At 40.3% G+C, this 27965-nt stretch overlaps 2 protein-coding genes across 3 annotated transcripts in view; both read right to left on the bottom strand.

Moving 5' to 3' along the window:
- Positions 1 to 294: 294 nt before the first annotated feature.
- Positions 295 to 17441, bottom strand: LOC125170461 (putative methyltransferase-like protein 21E). The gene is made up of 4 exons (XM_047867127.1): positions 17372 to 17441; positions 6487 to 6650; positions 5212 to 5329; positions 295 to 958 (listed from the first exon to the last, which is right to left on the bottom strand). Exons 1-4 carry the CDS (start codon positions 17439 to 17441, stop codon positions 519 to 521), a joined length of 792 nt encoding a protein of 263 aa, XP_047723083.1. The 3' UTR covers positions 295 to 518.
- Positions 17442 to 21794: 4353 nt separating this feature from the next.
- Positions 21795 to 27965, bottom strand: part of BIVM (basic, immunoglobulin-like variable motif containing) — a 78451-nt gene continuing 72280 nt past the window's right edge. For both annotated transcript variants that reach the window (XM_047848714.1, XM_047848686.1), the window contains 3 exons: positions 25645 to 25845; positions 24188 to 24272; positions 21795 to 22483 (listed from right to left, as the gene is read on the bottom strand). In XM_047848714.1, coding sequence (XP_047704670.1) covers positions 21893 to 22483; positions 24188 to 24272; positions 25645 to 25845 — 877 coding nt within the window. In that variant the 3' untranslated portion in view covers positions 21795 to 21892. The remainder of the gene's footprint in view (positions 22484 to 24187; positions 24273 to 25644; positions 25846 to 27965) is intronic.

Here is a 27965-nt window from a genome sequence, read left to right as displayed (position 1 = left end):
AGAATGAAATGTCCTTGCCTGTAACCTCAGCTCCACATGCATGATTGATTTCAGAGGTTGTGCTCGAGGCCTACCCTGCCAAGGAGAGACCATCGACCACCTATAAGGTGGCACTAAGGAAAACCACAAAATTAATCTCCTAGTTACCATTATATTATGTATCTGCCTTTTCAGATTTACTTGCAGATCCCATTGTAATCCATTTCTTTATTTCTAAAGAATCAGATAAGCTCATGTCTAAAGCAATAGCAATGTTCATTTTAGAGATATTAAAAATTATCCTACAATTACACATTAAAAACAATAGTACCATTTAATAAAATGATAATAATAATAAATGGTGCTATTGAGGGATAAGAAAAGTCGACTGTGTCCTAACCAATGACCACACGGTACGGCTTAGCCATCTTCTAGACTCAGGTGCTATATGTGGGAAAATTCCTGTCTGGGGTGAGGCAAGTGTATGAGGCAAGTGACTTGGGAAAGTCACTGCTACATCAGATCATCCAGGGTCTTCTTTAAAGGAACACTCTTCTGGAAACCACCTTTCCTTTCCTTGCACTCCTCCGGCTTTTCTTCACAGCTTTATACAACTTAATATTCAGGCTGGGGAAACTGGAAATCTCCTCCAGGTCAAATAACTCCTTAAATCTATCTACAAATTTATTTTCTTTCTCCAACCTGAATTTCATGACCCAGAGGATGACGGTAGTTTCTTTGCACAGATGGTCAAAGGTAATGAGGAGTTCTTCCAGGAAAGGATGAGCGTAGACAACATCAGCTGCCAGGATGTAGTCAAAATTGTTGGAAGATCTGGGGAAGTTCTCATCTAAAGCTACACCCCAGGAGAGTTCTTTAACCTGAGGCAAATGCTTACATTTCATTTTGGTGTTTCGGGAAATATTATATTGCAGGTTTCCAAGTAATTCAGGTAAATCTGTGGCAGTCACATGTGCACCTATGAAACAAAGAACAGTAGGAAAAGTAACCCTCGAGGGATAAGGTAAAGCAATCAGGTTTCAGGCCAACATGCATTTACAATTCTGCACAATCGCTAACCCCGCGGAAAAGACTGGTCACTACACACAGGAAGGAAATCTCTTCAAAACAGATGCTAAAGTAGCCTTATACATCCCCTTAAAAAAAAATTAGATTCCCATGGTACTTTTGCACTCCATTGCATTTTCTGTTCTCCTGGGGTTTTTGTTTTATTATTATTTCTGTTGTTATTTTCTATTTACTATACGCTAGGAGAAAAATAATCTAGAGAAAGGGAAAAGTCAAAGGATTTGGAAACTCCTGCATCAAAAACCATAAAATACCTAGGAATAAATCTACCCAAAGAGATAAAAAATCTATACACTGAAAACTATAGAAAGCTTATGAAAGAAATTGAAGAAGACACAAAAAAATGGAAAAAAGATTCCATGCTCCTGGATAGGAAAAACAAATATTGATAAAACGTCAACACTACCCGAAGCAATCTACATATTCAATGCAATACGTATCAAAATAACACCAGCATTCCTCACAGAGCTAGAACAAATAATCCTAAAATCTGTAAGGAACCAGAAAAGACCCCGAATAGCCAAGCAATCTTGAAAAAGAAAACCAAAGCTGGAAGCATCACAATCCCAGACTTCAAGTTGTATAACAAAGCTGTAATCATCAAGATAGTATGGTACTGGCACAAAAATAGGCACTCAGATCAATGGAACAGAATAGAAAACCCAGAAATGGACCCACAAGTGTATGGCCAACTAATCTTTGACAAAGCAGGAAAGAATATCCAATGGAATAAAGACAGTCTCTTCAGCAAGTGGTGCTGGGAAAACTGGATAGCGACATGCAGAATGAACCTGGACCACTTTCTTACACCAGACACCAAAATAAACTCAAAATGGATGAAAGACCTCAATGTAAGAAAATGTAAGGAAGCCATCAAAATCCTCAAGGAGAAAGCAGGCAAAAACCTCTTTGATCCTGGCCATAGCAACTTCTTACTCAACACGTCTCCAGAGGCAAGGGAAACAAAAGCAAAAATGAAATATTGGGACCTCATCAAAATAAAAAATCTCTCACAGCCAAGGAAACAATCAGCAAAACTAAAAGGCAACCGACAGAATAGGAGAAGATATTTGCAAATGACATATCAGACAAAAGGTTAGGATCCAAAATCTATAAAGAACTTATCAAACTCAACACCCAAACAGTGAATAATCCAGTGAAGAAATGGTCAGAAGACATGAATAGACACTTCTCCAAAGAAGACATCCAGATGGCCAGCCAACACATGAAAAAATGCTCCACATCACTCATCCACAAGGAAATACAAATCAAAACCGCAATGAGATACCACCTCACACCTGTCAAAATGGCTAACATTAACAACTCAGGCAACAACATGTTGGCAAGGATGCGGAGAGAGAGGATCTCTTGCACTGCTGGTGGGAATGCAAGCTGGTGGAGCCACGCTGGAAAACAGTATGGAGGCTCCTCAAAAAATTAAAAATAGAACTACCCTACGACCCAGCAATTGCACTACTAGGCATTTATCCACGGGATACAGGTGTGCTGTTTCGAAGGGACACATGCACCCCCATGTTTATAGCAGCACTATCAACGATAGCCAAAGTATGGAAAGAGCCCAAATGTCCATCGCTGGATGAATGGATAAAGAAGATGTGGTATATATGTACAATGGAGTATTACTCATCAATCAAAAAGGATGAAAGCTTGCCATTTGCAACTGTGTGGATGAAACTAGAGGGTATTAATGCAAACAAAATTAGAGAAAGACAAATATCATTTGGCTTCATTCATATGAAGAATTTAAGATACAAAACAGATGAACATAAGGGAAGGGAAGCAAAAATAATATAAAAACAGGGAGGGAGACAAAATATAAGAGACTCTTAAATATGGAGAATAAACAGAGGGTTGCCAGAGGGGTTGTGGGAGGAGGGATGGGCTAAATGCGTAAGGGACATTAAGGAATATACTCCTGAAATCATTGTTACACTATATGCTAACTAACTTGGATGTAAATTTAAAAATAAATAAATTAAAAATAAAATAATAAAAATTAAAGAAAAAAGTATTTGGAACCCTCAATGGAAAAATCAGAAATCACTGCTGAAATAGGTTATTTCAGTACATAGGTTATTTGCAGTGCATAGGTTATTTGCTAAAAGAATGCTGAGCCCAAGTCATGTGAACCGAAATGAGGGTATATTACATAGGCATTCTATCACTGAACAGGAGGCACTCAGGTGCAGAAAGAATTTTTAATGCAATTACATTGGAAATGTCATGACATCCATGTTTATGCACAAGTTCTCAGCTTGACCACTTTACAAATATGAATCTTCCCATCAAAAGATGTTTAAAACCTAGCCCTGACACACACATAGTGTTCCTACAGCCAAGGACCACAGATGCAGGACAGAATACTCGTATGAAGAAGATGTGCACAGCCTCTGAGTGAAAAGCGAATAGTAGTGGTCATTTTCAGGAAGAAATTGGAAGAGGCAAAATTGTAAAAACCAATAACCAATAAAATTTGGCCCTTAAAGTAAAATTTGAGCAGTAGCAGAGACTGAATATAACGTGTAAATAAATCTAGGGACTGGCCAATTCCACATCATCAGACAAGAAAAGACTGGTGTAAGAAATAAGAAAGCAGAACTGGGAGAGAAGTATAGCACAGCCCAGACCAGTTAAGAAACCACTCCTTAGTCACGATGACAAGTTTCTCTGGCCATTGATTATGTTTTGTGGGAAATATGAAACATGCGTATCATTGGTAGAATCAGAGAAATATGAATTGTCACATTCTAGTGTGGGTGGGTCTATCATTTTCAACAAATCTCTTTAAAATCCCAAGATCAGGAAGACCTCCTCCCACCACCACCCCCAACTGCCCAGAGTGAATATGAACTACCTGACTATGAAGATCTTTGTGTCTAGAGAGCAGAACACCATCTGTCTCCATCTTTTGTTATTTGTGTTGTTATACAAGTAGCCTAAAAGGACCAATTATTTTTAATGGAACAAATGACTTTCTGAAGCACAAATGTGCTCCTGATCAGGAAGCCTTTGGGTACAAATCCAGTAGTACCTCTCTGAGTACCCATACTAAATGGAATACTGACTTCAGAAAGCAATATCTGAAGAAGCAATTTTAAAATATATATGGAAGACTTCAAGGGTCCTATATTTCCCCAGAATTTAGAAAATTGTAAATTGCTAAATTTTGAATTCCTCTCAAGATTGTAGACTGGCAGGTGTGCACTTCTAAAGATCAAGAAAACCAAGACAGACCTGGCGAGCACCCATCAGAGAAGGCAGCTAAACAGAGGCAATGCAACAGGTAACAACAAGAGAGGAAGTGAAGCAGGCTCAGGCATATGTAGAGACTGTCACACATTCCATGAGACAAGGGAACACTGGTAAGAGAAGAAGGGGTCCCAGAAAAAGAACAGAGGTGAGCTGGGAAAAGGAATTCAAGGGGAAACACCTAAAATTAGAAGCAGACATGATTGATAATACTCCTTCTCTCTTCCAACAGGTACTTTTTCACGAAAGCACAGGGCTCCAAAACCCAAAAGGAATATCTGGCTGCTCAGGAATGTTGAAACAGGGCTACCATTTAAACAAAGATGGCCAGAGCCAGCGCAAGACATCCCCCTGGGCCTTGTATCCCACATGACTCCCCTAGCAGCCAGGAGGCCTGAACACAGCTCCCAGTTACAATACACTCGTGACTTGGTTCTCCATGAGCAGAATTAATACAACTTCACAGAAAATTCTGAAAGAAACCAGTAAGGTGACTTTAAAATTGGCAGTGTTTCAGAATGCCTGGGTGACTCAGTCGCTTAAGTGTCTGGCTCTTGGTTTCAGCTCAGGTCATGATCTCGCGGTTTCGTGAGTTCGAGCCCCACATCAAACTCTGCGCTGACAGTGTAGAGCCTGCTTGAGATTCTCTCTCTCCCTCTCTGCCCCTCCCCACTCGCTGTCTCTGTCTCTGTCTCAAAACAAACAAACAAAAAAATAAATAAATAAAATTGGCAGTGTTTCTTGATGAAGCCCATTCAAACAATTAAGGAGCTAAAAATTAGCCTAGGTTATAGTAAACTAGACAGCAAAAGCAAGTAATTGCATCTGATCATGTAATTCTCTGACCCCATTCAATCAAGAGTCCTTACTTACCAAGTAAACTTGCCACGATGGAGACCAGCCCTGTTCCAGCTCCAATTTCAATCACATTTTTGTCAACCATATTATAGTGCTTTACATTTGTTTCCAGAAAATAGCATAGAACAAGGGCCTATGAAAGTTAAAAAAAAAAAAAAAAAAAAAAAAAAAAAGGGCTCGGCAAGTAACAACAGAAACTGAAATTAAAGTCTATTAGATAAATACACCATATACACTAATACTATATGTATGTACATGTGTGAACATGTGTATGTGTACATACACATCACAACAGAGGTACATCCTCCAATAGGTTCAATATTTAGACTAGAAAAAGTCCTTGGGTACTGTTGGGGAGATAAGAGAAATGAAACTATGGAACTCAATTGTGTAGGTTTGATTATCTTTAAATTTTTTTTAATGTTTTTTCTTTTTATTTTTGAGAGAGAGACAGAGAAGAAGAAGGGGGCAGATGGAGAGAGGGAGACACAGAATCTGAAGCAGGCTCCAGGCTCTGAGCTGTCAGCACAGAGCCCAACACGGGGCTCAAACTCATGAACTGCAAGATCATGACCTGAGCCTAAGTCAGATGCTCAACCAGCTGAGTCACCAAGATGCCCCTGATTATCTTTAAAGACAGCAACTTCTGGGGTGCCTGGGTGGCTCAGTCAGTTGAATGACCAACTTCCGCTCAGGTCATGATCATGGCTCGTAGGTTCAAGGCCCGTTTCAGGCTCTGTGCTGACAGTGACACCTGCTTGGGATTCTCTCTCTCTGCCCCTCCTCTACTCGTGCTCTCAAAAATAAATAAACATTTTTAAAAAATAAAATAAAACAAAGAAATCAACTTATAATAATAATAGTCATTTCAAAGAAGTGTGTGGGATTGGGGCAGACAGTGGGGGGGGGGGGGGGGGGGGTCTGTCCCCTTCATGGACAATTGGTAAAGGATTGGTGACATTTTAGAACACTCTGCATGTTGAGACTAATAGATTTCATTATGACTATTTAACTCAAATGGAGCCAGTTTTAATGGGAAATAAAAATGTTTGCTATTGTAAACTCCAATGGTCACAAAACACTGGCAGTGTAAACAGTGCTTGTTGTCAATCAACCCTTCAAGTCAAAAATAGAACTGATTGCTGGAAGTGTTTTCCCAAGTTTTAGTGCTGTTTGAGGTCATAAACTAGAACAATAGAACCTATTTTCTTTCTTCCAAATAGTACACAGTAATGAACAAAACTGGCTGAAAAATCATTGAAAGGTAGCAAATTCTATGTGAAATTATACCGATGGCCAAACGACAGCACCGTAAGAATCCATGGCTTCAGTAATTCGAATCTCATGACCAACAAAATGAAATCCCTCCCAGGAGGTGGTTGTTATTAAACTTGGAACAAAACATCTTGCCATGATCTCTGCAACCACTTTCTTGCTGTCATCATCTCTCTTCTCTGAAAGGAAAAGAAGAAGTTAATGGTTGTGGTTGTTGTGTTAGTAAAAACCAGGAAAAAGAACTGATGGAAATGTAGCATTTCTACTTATTCTAAGTTACTTTTGAATATTCATTGACCTTATCTGCAGTATAAAAGCAAGGTGAACTATTTTAAAATAACTCATACTACAAGCTAACATTTCATATGTCCACAGCTTTCTGATTTTCACCAAAGTTGAAATCACCATTATTCATTTCTGCAAAGCCATGTGAAACAAACAATAATTGATATTTTTTAAAAAAGCAATTATTTTCAAAGGCTACCAATCTATCTAAAACAAGAGAAAGATTGGCGATGAAACATAAGATCTTGACTATTCATATTGGGTACACAATGCAATTGCAGCTATTTCAAAAATGCATCATAGTATTCCCTTTATGACAAAAGATATTCAATACCACCCAACAATATACCCTTGTATTATTTTATTATTACTTATTTTAAGTACATTACTTTGGGACAATTAACGGCATCTTAATATCCAGGACACTGCATAAGGTTCATAGGCAACATCACCAGTTACTGAGCACATTTTAAACATGCCAGACCATGTTAAATATATTATATATGTAACTTCATGTAATTTCTTTTATTTCATGTAATTTTTGCAACAGTTTTGTGAGGTAAGGCATTATTCTTTGTACTTTTACAGATAACAAAACTAAAATTCAGAGAGCTTTATTAACTTGACCAAGCTCATGCAACTTGTAAATGAAGGAGCTAAATTTGAATTCTTTTGGTGGCTCCAAAGCTCCTTCTCTACTCCTAAAAAGCTATAATGTAACTTTTAAAAACTAGCCATCTCTAAGAACAAATTAGTTACAGAGCAAGATACACACCTCTAAGTCTCTATTTCCTTATTTGTAAAACGTGACAGAAGAATCTACATCAAATAGTGTTGGGAGCTTTAAATAAGATGATTCATGTAAAGTGCCTAGCACCTTGACTGCTACCTAAAGCTTGATAAATTATTATCATTATTATAACTGTTATTGTACTTTGGTCATGAAACTAATAATATAACAAGATCACCATGTAAACAAAAATACTGGATTGTGAGGTACCAGACAGAAAATTCTATACTTCCTCATAGAAGCAGAGAGTAGAACGGTGATTGCCAGGGGCAGGGCTAGGGGCAAGGGGGAGATAGTGGTCAAAGGGTACAAAGTTTCCTTTATGCAAGATGAATAGTTCTAGAGATCCAATGTAGAGCATGGTGACTACAGTTAATAATAATGTATACTTGAAATTTTCTAAGAGAGTAGATCTTAAGGGTTCTTACAAAAAGAAAAACAGTAACAACGTGAAGTGATGGATATGTTAATTAGCTTGTCATGTTCATTTCTATATATCTATACATATAGACACATATATCTATTTTTACATATATGTAATATATATACATATATACATACATATATATAATATATATCTATACATATATATAATATATAAGGGTGTGTGTATGTATATATATGTGTATATATATATATATATATATATATATCTCAAAACATCAATCATACATCTTAAATGTATATAACCTCTATTTAATAGTCGATTATGCCTCAGTAAAGCTGGGGAATAAAAGAAAATTCCAGAGTTAAATAAAGAAGGGGTAACTCACCATGGTGGTGGTTACTAAGGGATGTCTTCACAAAGGAACTGTCTTAAGTTTAACCTTTGATCTATGATTTGCATTAACGGAGAAGCTATTTATTTCTTATACCAATTGTTAAATTCCATTGACTTTTCAAGTCTTGTTTCTGTGCTTTTGAGTCTGGCTAGTCCTTCTGGCCACTTCCCCCACCTCAGCACTGAATCCGGGTCTAGTTCTCTTCAACATAGTTCTTAACAGGTAAAAGAAGAAGGAGGGGAGGGGAGGGGAGGGAAGGGGAGGGGAGGGAAGAGGAGGAGAGGGGAGGGGAGGGGAGGGAAGGAAGGGAGGGGAGGGGGAGGCAGGGAAGGAGAAGGGAGGGGGGAGGGGGAGGGGAGGAGAAGGGAAGGGGGAGGGGAGGAGGGGGGGAGGGGAGGGAGGGAGGGAGGGAGGGAGGGAGGGAGGGAGGAAGGAAGGAAGGAAGGAAGGAAGGAACATACAGACAGATATACATACAACAGTGGAGTCTTGCCTGATGAGAGTGCATCATGACCTGATGGGGATGATTAACTCACACCTCAGTCCTGAGTCCAAAAATAAGCAAGTAAATAAACAAATAACAAATACAAGTATTTCCAAAAAACTGGGGAGCAGTATAAAAACTTCTCTTTCTGGTCTTCATAGAAAATAAGCTCCTGCTAGAAAATTTATTTCCCAAATCTCAAAAAGTTAAAAACTTTCACAATTTCCAACATTGCAACTATTCAAAGTTTTAAAACAGATGCACCACTCAAAATTAAAATGTCATAGAATCCTAGAATGTCAAGATGGAAAACACCTCAGATACCTTCTAGCCGAACCTTACACCTAATTTGGGAACCTCATGTTCCTGTTGGGTGTAAACTACATAGTCAGCTTGTGCAACCTCTTTCAGCATTTCCAATGAAGATAAATGTGCTACTTCACGAGGTGCATTTAGAAAATGTGACTATTGAAAATTCTTCTCAATATTAAGCCAAAATCTGACACCAATTTTTGTGTCTATTATTCCTAAAAGTAAGCTTCATGGTGAGCAAACTTCTATTTTTAAAATGTGTTCTAAAATTTTAGCAAAGGGGAAAATATGCAAATACATACATGGCCCCAGTGCCAGTCTTAAAAATTCTGGACTCAAGAGTATGTGAAAGCCTCAAGTGGCTTTCAAACTTCTCCATTGCACTGAGGCAAGAATAGAAGTGACAGTCTTGAGTCCCTGAGTCCTAAGAGAAGATGTTATTGCCAGCTCTGTCCTCTTAGCTTCAGTAACATCATTCCCTAGTGTTCGGGGAGCAGAATGGCAAGATGGAGGTAGATCAAGTTTGACACTGTTGAAAACTTTCTTCAGAGGCCAGAGTCACAGGAAGGACTTCCTGTCAACATGATTTCCCGTCCTAAATTCTGTGATCCTTCAGTAGAGTCCTTCCAAGGATCCACACAGAACCAGGTATCACCCCCAAAACACTCTAACTTAACAGCACACTATAGGAAGGGCCCAGTCTACACTCCAGTCTACAGCACCACAAACACTGACCCTTGGCAGAGATCTAGAAAAACTTAAGAAATGAAAAACCAATACTTTTAGTAAAAGCCACCCTTGTAATCAATTGCACTGCACTCTTTCAATGATGGCATGCATTCACATGCAAGAAGGACTCTAAGAACCAAATAATGTTGGTAATATGCTTTTCTTGAACTTTAACTTTCATCTCATTATATTCACATGCCTTGCTAAAATGGGGTAGGGGAGGAGGCAGATTTGCTGTGGATGTTCTTTGGGGAAAAGCAGAGAACATTAATTGCTTCCCTGACCTTTAGCTGAATGTGCCTTCTTGGACCTCCTAGCATACTCTCTGTAAATGCAGTGCTTTCTGAGAAGTTACCCAAGGTATCAGGGATTAATAGATGTTAGAGTACACTAAATCCCAGGAGTGTCTCCTAAAGTTCCAATCTTTGATATAAAAACTTTGCCAGTGAATATTTACTGCTACAACCTGACATCTCTGACGTTGCACTTTCTTTTAAAGGTTAGTAGACCAGATTAGTGCTGCTGTCCTAACAAGAGTGTAATAGCAAATGATTCCTGTTTTTTACAGTCTTTCTAAATAAACAAAACTAGTCATTTTTTTAAGAATGACTACAACTTTACCTTCATAAAGAAGTGAGATCTAAAAATATAGATGTGAATATATTATTATAATCAAATTATTTACACTTTCCAAAATAAAGGATCTCCAAAGAGATTAATGAAACAATAGCCACTATTAATTGCTTATATACTTAAAAGAGTACAACTCTACCCATATGTGGTCATTCAAAATTAATTATATACCTAGGATGCTATGTATCATACAGAAAATATTGTCAGGTTGAATAAAATTTAACTGATAATGTTTTATATTAATATTCTCTTCTACATTTAAATAATATACAAATACTATAGGCATTCCTTAAGAAGTAAGTCTCAGAAAAATTTAGTGTAATTTATAACAGGAAACTACAATGTACCAAATTTGGTTTTTAAAATAATTTGTCTAGATGTAATATGTAGGATTTTAAAAAGTTGGGACACCTGGGTGGCTCAGTCAGTTAAGAGTCCGACTTCTACTCAGGTCATGATCTCACTGTTCTTGAGTTCGAGCCCTATGTCAGGCTCTGTGCTGACAGCTCAGAGCCTGAAGCCTACTTTGGATTCTGTGTCTTCTTCTCTCTCTGCCCCTCCCCCACTCATGCTCTGTCTCTCTGTTTATCAAAACTGAATAAATGTTAAAAAAAAAAAAAAAGCAAATACACCCACCCACACACACGCAGTTATTTCTATCTTAAAACTTTGCTGTTTTTCAGCATAAACTTCTATTTAAAGATTTAAATAACAATTTTAACAGTAGTTATTTATTTAAATCAAAAGACATGTTTAATATTAAGTTTTAGCAATATCACCGCTTTGATGACAAGAGCCTCTGAACTGAAATCCAGTGGAAAGAGCTGCGTTAGTTATAAGGGCATTCTTACATGAAACTTGTAATAAAAAGGAGAAATCTATCCTCCAAACATAATATTCAAAGAATATGTTTTTTAAAATACATGCTTATGTGGCGCCTGGGTGGCTCAGTCCATTGAGTGTCCGACTTCATCTCAGGTCATGATCTCACGGTTCGTGGGTTCGAGGCCTGAATCGGGCTGTGTGCTGACAACTCAGAGCCTGGAGCCTGCTTCAGATTCTGTGTGTGTCTCTCTCTGCCCCTCCCCCGCTCTCTCATGCGCTCATGCGTTCTCTCTCTCTCTCTCTCTCTCTCTCTCTCTCAAAAATAAACGTTTAAAACCAATTTTTTTTTCAACGTTTATTTATTTTTGGGACAGAGAGAGACAGAGCATGAACGGGGGAGGGGCAGAGAGAGAGGGAGACACAGAATCGGAAACAGGCTCCAGGCTCTGAGCCATCAGCCCAGAGCCCGACGCGGGGCTCGAACTCACGGACCGCGAGATCGTGACCTGGCTGAAGTCGGCCGCTTAACCGACTGCGCCACCCAGGCGCCCCTAAAACCAATTTTTAATAAAATAAAATGAATGCTTAGTTATTTGTTGAATATGGGAATGAATCTTAAGAAGATTAATGAATCAATAGATATTCTTTGGCCTTTAGTTAAGATTTGAAGACAAATTTTTTCCAAAAAGTAGTATCGTTATCATACAATGGAATTCTAATTATATTTCTGAAGAATATTTTTTCCACACATAGTCTCCCCTTGTTACCTAGCACTTAGGCCCTGGGACAAGTAACTAAAACTGAGTCATGTTACACAAAATGTTGAATCTTGACTTTCCTATATGAAAAGCAGAAAGCTTCTGATTATCTTTACTTTTAGATAAAAGTTATCTACTATAATCTTAAGAGTATTATTAATGAATTTAACATTGAAACAAATATCAAAACAAATTATAAATAAAACATAATTAAGACAGCATTACAATGAACTATGTTGCTATTTCGGGCTTACCTATTTTAATGCTCTTTGATACAAAAAAGTCTTAAGCACCATTTTCCTGCTATTAAAATCTTTGCTGACAGCGAATAAAATCTACCAGGTGCTCTTGTTCTCCTGAGAATTAAAGGTGTTTCAAGTATGAAGTGAAAATTAGCAGGATTCTGCTACATTATGATGATGCTTTTCTTAAGAGGAAAATTCACTTCAGAGACTGGATTGTAGTAAGCCTTCAAAAACAGGAGCTCTGTCTAGATTCTTCTCTTTTATACTTTTAAGGTCATTAACAACAGTAATAAATGGAAGGGCCAGATCACAGTAGTACACCCTCCCCCCCCCCAAAAAAAAATGTCTTTAATAGCTCTGACAGGTGAATTTAAGCTTCCATTTAAGGGTTGTCATGAAAACCCGTCAGCAAAATTTAAAGTAAAAACCCCTCTACTAAATGAAAGAGCCTTGTCATTCAACTGAATCTTCTATTCAAAGATGAATGTCATGTGCTTTTTAGAAATAGCTAGAGATTAAAAAAAAAAAGATGTTAAAGATTTTATTTTCCAATTAGTAAATGGTCACAGGCTAACCTGAAAGAATTCTGGATGTCTCAGCAATGTCAAGGTCTTGGGCCTGATGTTAAAACTAATCCCCGAGAAGATTTCACAAATATTTTTTGTCTGGAGTTCTGCTTAGTTTCAAGAATATACAGAGGCCGTCACTTTGATGCAGTGGATCAAATGAGGTCACATTTACAGAAGAAAGACAATTCGCCCTTTACTAGATGGCTCAGGATGCAAATGGAAAGGAAAAAAAGAACCAAAATTAGTTGTACTCAAAGTTTGCTTGCTGGGATCCCCATGGGGACAGACACCTAAACAAATGTGAATGAAGTGTGACAAGCACAATAAGAAGTATTTCTAAAGTGCTCTGGGAAGCACCAGTAGTGGGCGAATCTGGAGAAGCTGTTCTCAAGGAGGAGGGAAGAGGTAGGTGGCCAGGCAGAGAAGGGAGGAAGCAAGGTCAAGGGAGAGGAAAGTTCCCGGGGAGTGGTCAAAAGCCCCCCCAGAGTTGGTGTACAAGGTGCATGTTGGGGTGCTGTAGAAAATAAGTGGTTGCAGGGACAGGTTGGGGTTGGACTTGTGGGGACAAAGGGAACAACTGTGTGCTTCTCAGGTGAGGAGCTGTGGCAGGAACTGACAGGAGCAAATTTAGCTGACAGCAGCAGTGAAGGCTAGGTGGAAGCTGATTAGTAGAACACAGTTGCAATGATCCTGGCAAGAGCCGCAAGAGTTGAACTAGGGCGACACTGGGTCCAGGAGCCAAGCCTGCTTTCGCGAGCTGTAGAAGTTGTGGTAGATCCTCCCCTCGAGGGTAGCAATGGACATGCAAACGTGACACTCACCCTGGTGTTCTGAAGACGTCTGAGGCAGACTGTTATTTAAGAGTTATATTTATTCAACACGTGGAGGATGTGTCAGTTTAGCAAATAGTTGTTCAGGCTGCTTATGAATGATTTCTCACATTAGCAATTATATGTGCGGTCATACTCCCCCTACTACGTAAAATTTATCACCTCAGACTATATAGTTTGATATGTCCCCTAAACAGCAATACAATTACTAAAACTTTCTTCTTTATATATTAAGGTAATGTGGCTTATAAAAGCCATTGATCCAACTCTGGAAAGATTTATAAAGATGCTTGTGGAAGGTTTTCACCTGATATCCCTACAGAATACAGTATACTTGGTTCTGAAAAGAATCAACTGACTGGGGACCAGAAACAGATCATTCCTAATGAGCAAATTGTAAGTCCAGCCAATAGCCCCAGTTAGAGCTAATTCATTCATCCACTCATTTTACTGAGTACCTGGGCACTATGAATATAAAGATAGGGTAACACACACCTGTTATAATAGAGATCTAACTAGTTCACTCAAAAATAGAAAGAGAAAGCTCAGGAAAGCAGGACCTGAGCCCTGATGATTATGAGTCCTGGAGTCAAATGAGAGAGGGCAAGACGTCATGCAGAGAAAACAACATGTGCAAAGGCCCATTGGCAAAGACTCTTGACCAATTTTCCGGTTTAGGAAACTCTGAGAACTAAAATGTAGGATGAGTGGGGGCGGGGGGCGGGGGGGGGGGTTGCAGGAGATAAAATTCTTAGGTCATGCTAAGAAGTCTTGATTTTGTCCTATTGAAAAGAATGAGACACTGAGGAATTTTAAGCACAAGGCAAATGTGACAAGATTTGAATTTTTGAAAAGATCCTGCAGCTATAAAGAAAGATGTACAGAAGATAAGGAGGGGGAGCTGGCCTAGAGTAGGGGCAGCCAGGTGGAAGACAGCTATGACAGTCATGAGAAGAAATAATAAACACCTGAATCAAGGTGACTGACGCTGTCCGGGGGCATGAGGAGTCGGGAAACAGGAGTCGGTAAAATTGATGGGAGATAGTGATGAAGGGTATAAGGAAGGACCAGGCTGATTCCAGATTTCTGGGTAGCCAGGGAATGAAGTTGCCATAAACTGAGACAGAAAAGATAGGTTGGGTGGGGGTGTAAATCTGCAAAAGGCAAAAAAATCATGCAGATTATCCTGCAGTAGGACATGCTAGCCACAGAGCTGTGCTGTTCAGACTAAGGGAGCCTGCCGCCGGGACCATAGCTGCCTGACAGCTCCCGCTGTGTCCCTCAGAAGCCATGTCTCCCCTTGGGGCTACCCGCTAAAGCCAGCCCGCTCCCATTCCACAGATGACCCGTACCTAGTGGGTGCCTCGCTCCCTCTCCTCTCGAACACGTCAGACCTGCACCGTGATCTGATGGCTTCCCCCTGCCCACTTCTGTTCCTTCCTTCCTTATTCTCCACAAACACTTCCCCCGGTAAATCTCCTGCAACATTTAATCCCATTTTGGTATCTGCTCTGATCTGACACGGCAGTAAGGCCGATTTGGGAGTCGTGCACAGAAATCACTGAGCCTTGGGTTAGGACTAACCTGTTCCAAGACTGCAGACCCTGAAGAGCTATTTTGTAACACATTGCTATGCGGGCTAACAGCTGGAGAGTGGCTGTTGAGAGGTAGGCAACACAAGATATTTTGAAAAGTTAATGTGGATGAGGTGTTACGCGGCTTGGACTCTTGATGTAGCATTAGAAACCAGATAGAGGACGTTTTAGTGTCTACCACAGTCCTAACTTTAATCCGTGTATAATTTAGGTGACATCCTAGAATTCTTGGACCTTCAGGACAGTGGCAAAATAGAAGAACTGGGCTATGGGTTTGCTCCATCTTTTCCAAGCACAAGACACTTAAGTTTAAGAGTGAGGACAGGGAAAGTCAATATCCTTTAGCACCCAAGAAGTGAGTGTTCCACTGGTTAGTGGAAGTCTTTCCAACAAAATGCCATCTGATTCTCATGCCCCAGCAGCACACACTTACTCTGCCTGTGAACATATTTTTAAAGCTTTAATTGGCTCTGTAGATGATTATGGGGTGTGTTTTCTCATGTTATAAAATATTTTAATACTAGTTCTGTCTCAACCTTACCTTGAACCCCTTCCACTTCCTTTGTAACTTGCCAAATTATTGTACGCACAGTTGAAACCAAGTATTGTTACTAATGATAATGATAATGGCGAAATTTTATTCATAAACTGCACAGAAATCGCATCTTCATTCAAATCACCTAAATGGCTGGATTCTCCAAGTGATCATGACTTTAAATGTTTAGGTTTGCAAAAATCACTACAGTAAAACTGTTTGTGTAGAAGCCACGTAGGCTGCCAACACTGGGCACCCACCCAGCTCTCTTGGCCTAAAGATATGCTCACCTAGGTAGAGGCCACCTGGTATGCCTAAAAAAGGAAAAATTTAAAAAGCAGGACTACATTTCATAGAAAACTTCCACAGTGTATAGACAAAGGAGAGAGAAGAAAGAAGCCAAGATAATTAAATTTGTATGACAAATGTTCTACAAAAACATAGTAGTCACTCCTCCAAGGCGGTCAAGAGTGTCTGTCTGCACTTTTATCTCAAGGCAATGGGGACAGTTGCATTACACAACCCATGAAAAGTCACTCTTGATACTTAAAATGATGTAAAAATCAATTTCAAATAACTACTATTGCAGCAGAATTCAAACTTAAATTCCTCTATCCTCAGAGATCAAATTGCATGATGTACTTTTCTCTAATTAATACATCAGAGGAACCATAAACACAGACTTAAAATGTTTTTCTATAAGTCTAAATCATCTTTCATGCAGGCATTTATAAAAACTTGCAGCCCTACCTAAAACTACTTTTATCTCTCCTCCTATCTAAAAAGAAATAACTTAGAAATCACAGTCATGTATTTAGTGTGTAGCACGTGAGGAAAAATTTATTCTACTTTTTCGTATTTAAAAAAGACTCCAAGTACTTAGCAAGTCTATATATCTAATTTGTCTGTCAAAATTATCTATAACATATCATCAGGACCATAGGTACAGCAGTAGACATCACGCATTATTATAGATTTTTTCAGGTTAGCAAATACAAGCCAAGATACAATATGCAATTGGTAAGTCCTAGTTCTCTTTAAGACATTAGGGAACACTGGGGCACCTGGGTGGCTCAGTCAGTTAAGCAACTGACCCTTGATTTCAGCTTAGGTCATGATCTCATGGTTTGTGAGTTCGAGCCCTGAGTCGGGCTCCACACTGACAGTGCAGAGGCCGCTTGGATCCTCTCTCCCTGTCTCTCTACCCCTCCCTGCCTCTCTCTCTCAAAAATAAACTTAAAAAAAAAAAAAAAGATGCCAGGGTGCCTGGGTGGCTCAGTCAGTTAAGTATCCAACCCTTGATTTGGGGCCAGGTCATGATCTCATAGTCATGAGATCAAGCCCCACATTGGGCTCCACACTGGGCGTGGAGCCTGCTTGGGATTCTCTCTCTTTCTCGTAAATAAATAAATAAACTTAAAACAAAAAAGGCAAGACATTAGTAAATACCACAAACGTAAGCACTTCTATTAGTCGTTTGTCTTCTTAGAATTGGCTAAATTACATAAAGAAACATAAAATAATTTACCTTTTTGAGTTCCTGAATCCATTAAGTGATGAACTAATGGATGGCTATATATTGACGTTTTCTTGATCATTTCTTGAAAACTAGGCAAATAATATAATAAAATATCAAAGGGTAATAATTCAAAAGTGTGTTAAGTGCTTTTATATTTACCTAATAAAGCTTAAGTTAACATCAAATCTAGTATAGAAAATTCAATTAAAATTTCATATATTGATAAATCAGGATTTAAGATAGACCACCAAAACACAATCTATGCAATACAAATAAGAATTCGGACAGAGAAGAGTCAGAAGTTTTAGAAGCTACTGGAGAAAGAAAACATCCTTCACCAGGGACTACCTTAGCTATCACAAAAAAAGGCATCATCTTTATACTGACTGGTCAGATAGCAATCTTAACATTTAAGAGGTGATTAAAACATTGGGAGAAAATGGATTTTGTTCAGGGTAGTGAAAACCATAGTTTTCATCTGAAACAGCAGTAGATATAAAGTTCACTTGTTTCCATCACTGTATTAGTAGGAAGTACCCAGGTTCTAATAGCTCAACCACCAAATGGGCTTTTTAAGTAGCTTCTACTTTGAAGAACCAAATATGTTTAAAATTAATTATTCTGTGCCTCTCAAATAGAGCATATCCTGTGAACAAGCTGAAACAAGCTGTTATTCCAATTTAGGGAAGAAATGATTTGATGTTTTTCATCTCAGTTTTGGCTCCTATCATACGTAATCCCTGTAATACCATGGAGTTATAGAGCACTCCGTTCTTCCGGGGATCCCCAATCACTTTTCACAGCCACCACATTTTTCTTTGCAGTATGCCTCAATAAGTTAGAAGACCAATTATTTTCCCTACAGTTGACAAAGAAAACAAAAAGTCAAATGACATCCCCGCAGTCGCTGGTGAAACAACAGCAACAGTGGCCACGCGTTCTGTCCCCGACTTCGTTCCTCTTCCACTAAAAGACGCAGTGTTTATTACACGTGTCTGCCTAAAGCTCAACATTTATTAAATGTGAAATCCAGACATACCTAAACGGGTGGGCTGAGTTTCTAGAAGTTTAAAAAGTATCATCCACAACTTTTGTTTTGCTGGAGAGACCACTGAGGGTGCATGAAAGGCGAGCCCAGAAGCACGCAGTTTGCTACTGTATACACTGGCAGCGAGTCCTTGTGGAAGGGATTAGAATCCTGACAGCTGCGGCTTTGGGAGCCTCTGGGTATACAGCAAGGAGGCTGGAATGCCTGTAAACAAGGGGGCTGAAGAACAGCAGGAACATTCCATGCGCGTGTCTCATGAATAGAGCTAGAGCCAGTAGGCGAATATAAACACTCGGACAGGTCCGTGAAGACTATGTGGGCAAAGTGATCCATTTTTGAACCTCCATGCCAAGAGTTATATAAGACTTCACAGCTGTAATGTCCTGTGACGCAGCGGCCGCGGACTGTTTAGGTCACCTGCCCGGGTGTGAACATCATTTTTAGAATCACACAACCACGCCAGAATGTTAGAGAATGTGCTCTGGGCACTGGCATCAAGTTTCAATTCCTTCCTGCTCAGACTAAATAGGAAGGCTAAGGGTGCATGTTCCCTGTGCACCTGCACATGTATATGCCTGGCTGCACTTCGGAGCACATATACATTTCCCCAGGCACTGAAAATGCCCTTAAAAAGAAGTTACTATAGGTAACAAAATAGAGCAATATTATTAAGGTAAACAAAACTAGTGGACTGTGGGTAGATCTTCTAAGAAATACATTATATACCATGATGTATATACAAAGTTGACTTGGGGTCATGTTAATATATTGGACAGGACTAGCAGTCTGGGAACCTAATTTTAATTAGTCCTGTCAATAATCTGCTTGTGATTTTAAGCATTTAATTTGTTCCTTGGTTCCCTCATCTATAAAACAGGGATGTAAAAGGTATGCAGTATTTGTGGGATGAAAAAAATGGCAGGTAAAAAAAAATATTCCGCAAACTGCAAAATCCTAAACAATGAAAACTATTATTCATAGGTGGTTAATTCTAGGCAGAGGGCATTCTCTCTCTTTGGCTTTCTTTAAAACAAGAATAAAGAATCATTTGGTGAATAAAAATCACCTGTCTAGGGGCGACTGGGTGACTCAGTTAAGCGTTAGACTTCGGCTCAAGTCATGATCTTGTAGTACATGAGCTCAAGCCCCGCGTCCGGCTTTGTGCTGACAACTCACAGCCTGGAGCCTGCTTAGGATTCTGTGTCTCCCTCTCTCTCTGCTCCTCCCCCGCTCACGTTCGGTCTCTCTCTCAAAAATAAAGAAACATTAAAAAAAAATTTTTTTTTAAACAGAACCTGCCTTTTTCAAGGGGTTGTTTAAAAGATCACGAGACCTCAGTGCTGGATTTCTTAAGAGGCAGAATCCCTAAATCGATCATTTAAAGTGACATGATAACAATGATCACTTCAGTTACACTGAACTGTCTGAAAAGTACATGGATACTTCTGCCTCCAACTGTAAGTAGCTTATAGCCTACCTCTGCTTCTGAGAACTAGAAAAGCAAATTACACACACACACACACACACACACACACACACACACGAAAGGTCATCAGAGAGTTGTCAAGGCAACCAAGAATTCCAGGTTTTTGCTGACTATTGGGGTAAAGAGGCCGAGAGGGCAAAGGGGAGACAACAGGGAGGGATGCCAGTGGAATTTCAGGAGATCTCACAGAACCCAGGAGACAAAGTACAGTGTTTGGGGCCGGCAAGGTAGCCAGGAATTGGGAGCCCAAGATCCCAGAAAGCACAGAGAAATAAACCCCACACTCAGCACTGACTCTCCACTCAAGGCCTTTGCTCAATAAGATGTTTAGGGCAAGAGGCTAACTTCCCAACCAAAGAGTGGCTAGAAGCAGATGTAGCAGGGACCTAGACCTTCACGTTAGACAGCAGCCTAGGGGATGGCTGATCCTGGGACCCTGAATGACCTCATGGTGGACAGCTGCCCAACCGGCTCAGACTGGTCAGCCTGTTGACTGGGAGATGAATAACTGTCCAGCTTATCTAGGCCACTGCATATGAACATCTCTTTGCTACAGGAGCTCAGCCTTCACCCCAGCTATTGTAGGGCAAAACAAATGTAAATTATCTATTAAAGACAACAGAATTCAATTTTAACAAAAGTACTATCTACAAACACATATGCAGAAAACTCCCAATTATTAGGTAGCTTTGAGAAATGAGGATAATATGGAAAAGTTAATGTTCTCCCATTCCATCCCCAAAAAAGTGTTCTGCTTCAAATGCCTCCAGAGAAAAGAAGCATTAAAAACAGATCTGAGTATATTTACGTGGAAGCCATGGTTGACTCCAGAAGAAAGCTGCTAGAGAAGACTGGTAGAAGCAGACAAGATATTTCAAATTGGGAAAGAATAAGTAATAAGCAAGGAAAAGCAGCAGCTGCAGATCAACTATTTGAGAAGTTGGGCTAAAAGGTGAAAATAAACAAAAGCCTAAAAAAAAAAAAGCAGCCAACAGTCAGTCAACGGTTGTTGAAAGGTATCTGTATTTAGCATTCATTGGTGATGATGTCGATTATTTGAAGGCAGAGGAAGAAAATCAGTCAAGATGGAAAGACCAAAGATGTCAGAAAAGACACAGACTTGGGAAGACAGTACCTCTGAAGGCCAAAGAACCCAAGCTCAGCCTGCTCTTCACCATAAGCAATCAGAACTTTGAGAGCCGCTGTTGGGAGAGGTCTCAGCAGGAACAACACTAAAGTAACCGTGGCCAGGGCGCTCTAGAGCAATGTCTCTATCAACAGTAATCGACCTCTGGAAGCCACCCCTGAAGTCACCCACCTACATCGGTTCAGCCGCAGTCCTGAGCCCCCACAGCCACTTACACACAAGTTGGCTTGTGACAACCAAATCATCTTAAAAGAGAAACATTACGGTACAGAGGCTCCCGTATACAGTTAATACTCACAGGGGAATCACGCACCCCATTCCAGCTTCCTCATTATTTTGCTAGAACCACAGCAAACATACTTTTCAAAGGATGTGGCAGCAAAGTGAGGTTCCCTCCTGCTATCCTCTTACATGGCCGCTGAGGAAAAAGGGGAAGGTGCAGAAAACAGGACTTCACGTAGTTGTGGGCAACTGCCACTGTTATGGAATAAGAAATAAGGAGATCTTTCTTCTCATCGGGGTTGGAAAGTCAGGGGGAAATGCATATAGACACTGACCACTGACCAACAGAAATCCCTTCCTTTCTGTCAATGCTGTCAGAAAGCATCAGACACCGTATGATAATAGAAACATGAACAAAGACTGTGAATACAAGGAAATACTCAATGACGTGGAAAACACTAGAAAAACATATCAGAAAACAAGTAACTGTCAAGCTCTGCATCCGTAGTTTTACAAACCACACAATAAAAAAATTGTGCAAATACTTTTAATTGTACTATTTCATCACAACAAATTCATTACAAGATGTTAAGTTGTACCCGATGACGGAGAACACACTGGTTTAAATTAGCTTTTCTTCTTTCTCCCTCTGGTACCTCTCAGTTTTCCCTTTTTCTTCCCAAACACAGATCTGGCAGTCACCAGCACTGGTGCTGTCCCCGCTCGGTCATCATCACTAGAGCTGCTGCTGGTCGAGTCTTCGTCGCGGACAGGAGCAGGGCGCCCTGCTCTTGGCAAAGCTGGACGGCTGATGGGGGGCTCCTCAGCTGCTTTCCCCCTTTGCAGGTTCACCAAAGATACATACTCAGCATCCTCCCCAGAAGACGCCCCGGATGACGGCGAGAGGCAGGTGCCCCCCAGAAACCCACCACATTTATTCACTTGCTTAGGATCTGAAAGCCTCTTTCTTTTCAGGTTTGATGACTCTTTCCGTTTATTTGCCATGCATCTCTTCTGGGTTTTTCCTTGTGCCGTATCCAGGAACTCACAGTCTTTCTCCATGGCAACAGACACCGCTTCTATTTCACTGGCCTCTTCTTCTCTTTCTTTTCTCAGCATACATGTCACAGCTCTGTTAAGTCTCTGGCTCCTAATACCCTTAGCATCTCGTCTCTCCTGTTGAGCTAATCTAAAGAAAGAATCAATTCGGAGCTGTGTCTAAAAAAATGAAATGAAATAAAAAATCAGCCAAGGAGGTAAACTTTCTAAAGCAAATCAAAGAGTTCCACTTTGATCACCAGCTTCGGAGGGCTGTTTCAGAGAATATGAATTCATTCTCTCTCAAAAGCCAAATCTCTCCTACGTGATTTGCTGGAGATAGGTTTTATTTTTCTAGATCATACTGAAAGCAGTACTTGTACCACCTCTGTCACCCCCAAGTCCCCTGTACACAGCTCAAATAAGAACCCCCTTCCAAGGCACGTAATGAGACTGAAATATTTCTCAGTAGCCGAAAAGACCACCTCCTCCAGGAGCAACACAGTGTCACAGCTGTTTCCAAATTTCACTCTTCCTTTCTTTTGAACTCATCATCCTCATGCGATACACTGAGGAGACAACCTCACAGCATATTGGGAGTCGTAGGAAACAGGCATGTGTTTTGGTTAGCAAACCCTCTTCTAGGAGGACAGTTGCATTCGGGAAAAGTTATATGCCTAATGTTCACCACACCATTATTTAGGAAAACCTGAAAATGGAGGGCCTGCTAAGTAAACTCAACCAGTAAGTGAAATCTCTTCGATGAAATGCAATCTGGTCACTTGAAATTATGAAACCTATGCAATACAGAAAATAGTCCTCTGTTATTAAGTATGGGGGGAGTCAGATCTATCAGACTGCACTTATGTGTGACAACAAATCTATGTGGGAATGGGGGTGGGGGGGTGGGAATAAAAGAAAATAGACCTAAATGTTAACATCTGTGTCAGAGAAAGTAAATAATGGATAATTTTAATGCATTTTTTTTCACTCTCTAATTTAGGGGAAATAAATTTATACTAACTTCTACAAGGTAAGGGAAAAAACATACTATAATAAAATATATCTGAAATTAAGGAGTAATCAGTCACTAAGCCAAGAAGCTTTCCGAGTCTGTTGGCATACAACGTCTGTATTAGAGAGAGCCCTCAAATAAGCAACAGGAGACTCTTTCTGGAAAAGCATGTCAGTTTTATGTTTTTTTTTTTTTTTTTTCAAAACTAACCAAGCTTGATGACAATAGATTTAAATATAAGTATCTTACAGGATATGGTCCCATACGTACAGGTAAACCATTCAGTAGAAATATTTTGGAGGTTGTTCCTGGGGTAGGAACAGTTTTCTGTACGGGTAGGAACATACTCACAGATGAGCAAGACACAATTATCTACCAACTCGGGAGAACTGAGGGACATACAAAGGCCTCGTTTCTCCTCAAAAATCTCTCCTGCCAACATGCCATAATGATGATGATTCACATATAGAATTAAGGAGCATTAGTACTTGAGGAGAATTTAATGATCAGGATTGCTTTGGACTGGACACTTCCCCGACTTTTTAAAAATGAAAATAGCTCTGAAAAAGTAAAATATTCAACCATAAACACCTCAGTGTGTGATCCATTATTAGACTTTTTTTTTCAAAGTCAGAATGAATACTGCAAAGACACCAAAGTCCAGCCCTAAGAGTGAAATTCAAAAATTAAGACAAAGCGCAGTTTTCTTTTTCTGTTTTCCTCTGTTCTCTTATCTAAAGCATAATAATTTTAAAATGGATGTCATATGCCCTAAGATAAAAGAGTAACTCATCTTTAACAGCTGCCACTCACAGCCTTCCTAAGTTCACTCCTCACCCTGAATTTAGGAAAAGAGCTGCCATGATTACCTGCTGGGCGTTTAGTTGCTTTAATACTGGAAACAGAGACTCATCTGTCTTTGTCCTGTTCCAACCAAAATAACGCTGACAAAATATGCAGGCAGTTAAGGCTTCTACGTGTTTTTAAATATATTTAAACAAGTGATAAATAAAAAGGTCCAAAGAACTCACCCTAATTCCATTCCCCAGATCTTAGAGATTTTCCTATTTATAAGGAATAAGTGGTAGACAAAAGAATGACAATGACTTCAGTGTCCTCTAAGATAAGACATATCCAATTCTCATTTTAGGACATCAAAGACTCGTTACTATGGAAAACAGTTAACCTAGATTAAAAACAAGTTTCAGATATCATACATACGTCTCTGAGAGAAAAATATTGTAGTTAGACTAATACTGTTAAACGTTTAAACACCTATCCAAATCATTATTTAAATATGCAGAAAGGGGGGCGCCTGGGTGGCGCAGTCGGTTAAGCGTCCGACTTCAGCCAGGTCACGATCTCACAGTCCGCGAGTTTGAGCCCCGCGTCGGGCTCTGGGCTGATGGCTCAGAGCCTGGAGCCTGTTTCCGATTCTGTGTCTCCCTCTCTCTCTGCCCCTCCCCCGTTCATGCTCTGTCTCTCTCTGTCCCAAAAATAAAATAAAACGTTGAAAAAAAAATAAAAAAAAAAAAAAAATAAATAAATAAATAAATAAATATGCAGAAAGGAACATATAAATAATAATAAAAAACAAAACTACTAATCTTTTCTATTCTTTCAGAATGAATTAATACTTAGTTTGTGGTAGTATCTATGAATGCTTATCACTACTTATTTCAGGAAAGACCTTGTTTAACGCTAAAGAGATTATTCATGATAGCTAAAACACGGAAGCAAAGCAAGTAGCCACCTATAGATGGACAGATAAGCAAAATGTGGGGCTTCCACACAACAGAGTGTTATTCAGCCTTAAAAGGAAGGAAACTCTGACACGTGCTACAACACGGATGAACTTTGAAGACATTACGCTAAGTGACATAAGTCAGACACAAAAAGACCAATACTGTAGGATTCCTTAGTCAAGGAGGTCCTTAGTCAAAATCACAGAGACAGCTGACTGTGGTCACCGAGAGCTGAGTGGAGGCAGAAGGGGAGTTACTGTGTAATGGGGACAGGGTTTCGGTTCTTTCCGGATGAAAACAATATGGGGGTAGATGGTGGGGATTGGTGCACAACAATGTGAATGTATTTAATGGCACTGATGGGTACACTTAAAATGTTAAGATGATAAATTCTGTTCAGTGTATTTTACCACAAAAAAAAAAAAAAGGAAAAGGAAAAATCCTAAGGAGAGAGAAAAAGGAGCATCTTAGATAGACAGAATGTTAAGAAAAAGTGGATCCTAGTGCATGTTCCCTCAGTTGCAAACGGAAACACATACTTGGCTCAGCATTCCTTTACGTTTAAAGAAGTAAAAGGATATTCTCTAATTTTGTCGAGATCTGGCTTCCCCCACAGAAATGACCCCCTGGAGTCATCCACCACAGGTTTGAGGTAAGCGTCTGCCACAGCTGGGTTGGGAAAGCCAGGTGTGAGTTGCAGCTTGCGTAATTTTTTTTTCACTTTGGTGTCATAGGGGTCAGGTCTTATCTTCTTACTTTTTTGAGCTTCATGCCACCACTCTCTAGAAGGCAAAGGAGACAGACCACGACATTATAGTGGAAACGCTGCAGATACAGGCCTATACTTAGATAGAAGACGCAACGTCAAGTCCCAACTCCAGAACAAATCCTATGACCCACAGAGAACAACTTCATCATTTTTAATGTTCTTCACCACAACATGTAACGATGGCAAACACTGACTGAAAGCCTACCATGCCTGGCACCGTGTTAGCTCTTCTACACGCCGTATATCACACGGCCACAGTCTGACCACTGTCCTCACATCACAGATGAAGAGCTGAATGCCAGCAGAAGTCACTACCTGCTCAAGATTTCACAGCTGGGACTGGGAGGGTCAGAACCTGAGGATCTCCCTCCAGAGCCCACAGCTTCTCTGGGTCTCTTTCTTGCAGTAAAATGAAGTAAACTGTATCATTTACCTCAAACCAACTATAGTAACAGACCCAAGAATATTTAAGAATATGTAAAAATGCCAAGAACATGTTAAATTTTTAAAAATGCAGAACATGAGTCTATATAAAGTCTAACATCAATTTTGGGGAAAATGCATATATGTGAGAAAGAGAAAACATAAGCAAGCCAATTTAAAATAAGAAAAACAGCAACAACTATTATTTTACTGTGGGCTAGGCAATGTTCTAAGCAAGGACAGAGCTGTTCATTTTCTTCTTCATATTTTATTCCTTCCTCAGTTTTTCCATTGTGACCATAAATTACCATGGCAAGTTCAAGAGAGCCACACGTTCCGTGACTCTCCTGCCATCCAGAAGTGGCGTGGCATCCCTTCCCTCGAGCCGGGTGGGCTCTGTGACCAAGGAAGTGATGCTGGGCCAGGTCTTCAGGGGCTGCAGTTTCCACATCCCAGCCCTGAGAATATCTGCCTTGGAAGCAGCCGACATGCTGTGAGGAAGCGCCCGCTAGTGAGGAGGTCCAGACGGACAGGGTTCACCATTCTGGCTGGACTCCCGGCTGACAGCACCACTGGCCAGATCTGTGGCTCCAACTCCAATGGATCCTCTAGCCCAGCGGAGCGGCCCCCCGACACACATGGAACCCAAGACACGTCCACACAGCCTCACCAAACTGCAGATTCATGGGCAAAATCAATGGCTGCTGCTGTCTGAAGCCGCTGAGGTTTAACGTATTTTATAATACAGCAAGAGATAACCAGAAAAATTTATACAATTAGGAAACACGAATGGCATAAAGTTAAAATAAAAACATAAAGGTAACCCTCACCAATCTATACACTCAATGGAACTTAAAAAAACAAAACCTCTACCTCATGCTTAACATGCTTAACATGCTTACTAGTATCAGAAACTAACTCAGGTTTGCTCTCAGCCAGCCCCACCTCACCGATGCAGGAGCGCCATCTAGTGTTACAAAAGACTAATTGCAGTCTTCGCCGCAGGGCCAAAAGGAAAAAGGAAAAAAGAATACCGTTTCCAAGAATGCACTAAGGGAATACCTGTAATTCTTCCCCACTCTTTTGAATTTTCACCTTTGAGATAAGTAATTCGGATTGTCCGCTAGGAAGATCAGCACAACATGCTGAGCACTCCCCACAAGAAACAATCACCCTTCCTGAAAGCAAGAGGGCCAGGCACTCACATAAAGATGCAAGACAGTCGGCCAATCAGCCCTGCTGGCGGAAGCGACTGTGGTAAGACTGAAGGGTCTGGGCCCGGGCCAGGTGGCCTGCTGTTCTCTGGACCTGCTCTTTCGGGGCTCTTTGGGCCCAGTGTTTTCAGACCTCATTTTCCCCCAAGCATCCAAAATGTTCTGTGAAATATCCCCCAGTTTAAATGTTGGTAGCCAATTCAAAATTAGAGCCCCTCTTTCGTGGTTGACCAAACCATGCATAGCTGGGCTGAACTCGCAGGCGAGCCCAGAGCAGCTCCACCTTACAGGGGTGGAGGGTGACTGGCCAGGGCCCGCTTGGGAGAAAGGGAACGCAGAAATGAAAGCAAGGCAACGTCCTCAATTTTACTGCTCTTCAGCTTCTCTTCCTGCTCTTTAACTCCACATTGGCCTTAACACTGCCCAGCCAGGCACAGCGAAGGCTGCTCCTCTCTGCCATCGACCAGCTAGACAAGCAAACCAGAAACAGCTAAAG

The sequence above is a fragment of the Prionailurus viverrinus genome, chromosome A1, assembly GCF_022837055.1.
Source record: "Prionailurus viverrinus isolate Anna chromosome A1, UM_Priviv_1.0, whole genome shotgun sequence".
Classification (NCBI taxonomy): Eukaryota; Metazoa; Chordata; class Mammalia; order Carnivora; family Felidae; genus Prionailurus; species Prionailurus viverrinus.
The sequence above is the reverse complement of the archived record's forward strand: the minus strand, read 5'-3'. Positions and strand labels throughout refer to the sequence as shown.

Bases quoted from the DNA above. Each gene is read 5' to 3' on its own strand.
- LOC125170461 (XM_047867127.1), bottom strand. From the start codon at position 17,441: ATGATCAAGAAAACGTCAATATATAGCCATCCATTAGTTCATCACTTA. The intron at 6,651-17,371 runs GTAAATTATTTT...TTTTCCTTTCAG, and splicing joins GGATTCAGGAACTCAAAAAG to AGAAGAGAGATGATGACAGC. The intron at 5,330-6,486 runs GTATAATTTCAC...TAACTTTCATAG, and splicing joins GTGCTGTCGTTTGGCCATCG to GCCCTTGTTCTATGCTATTT.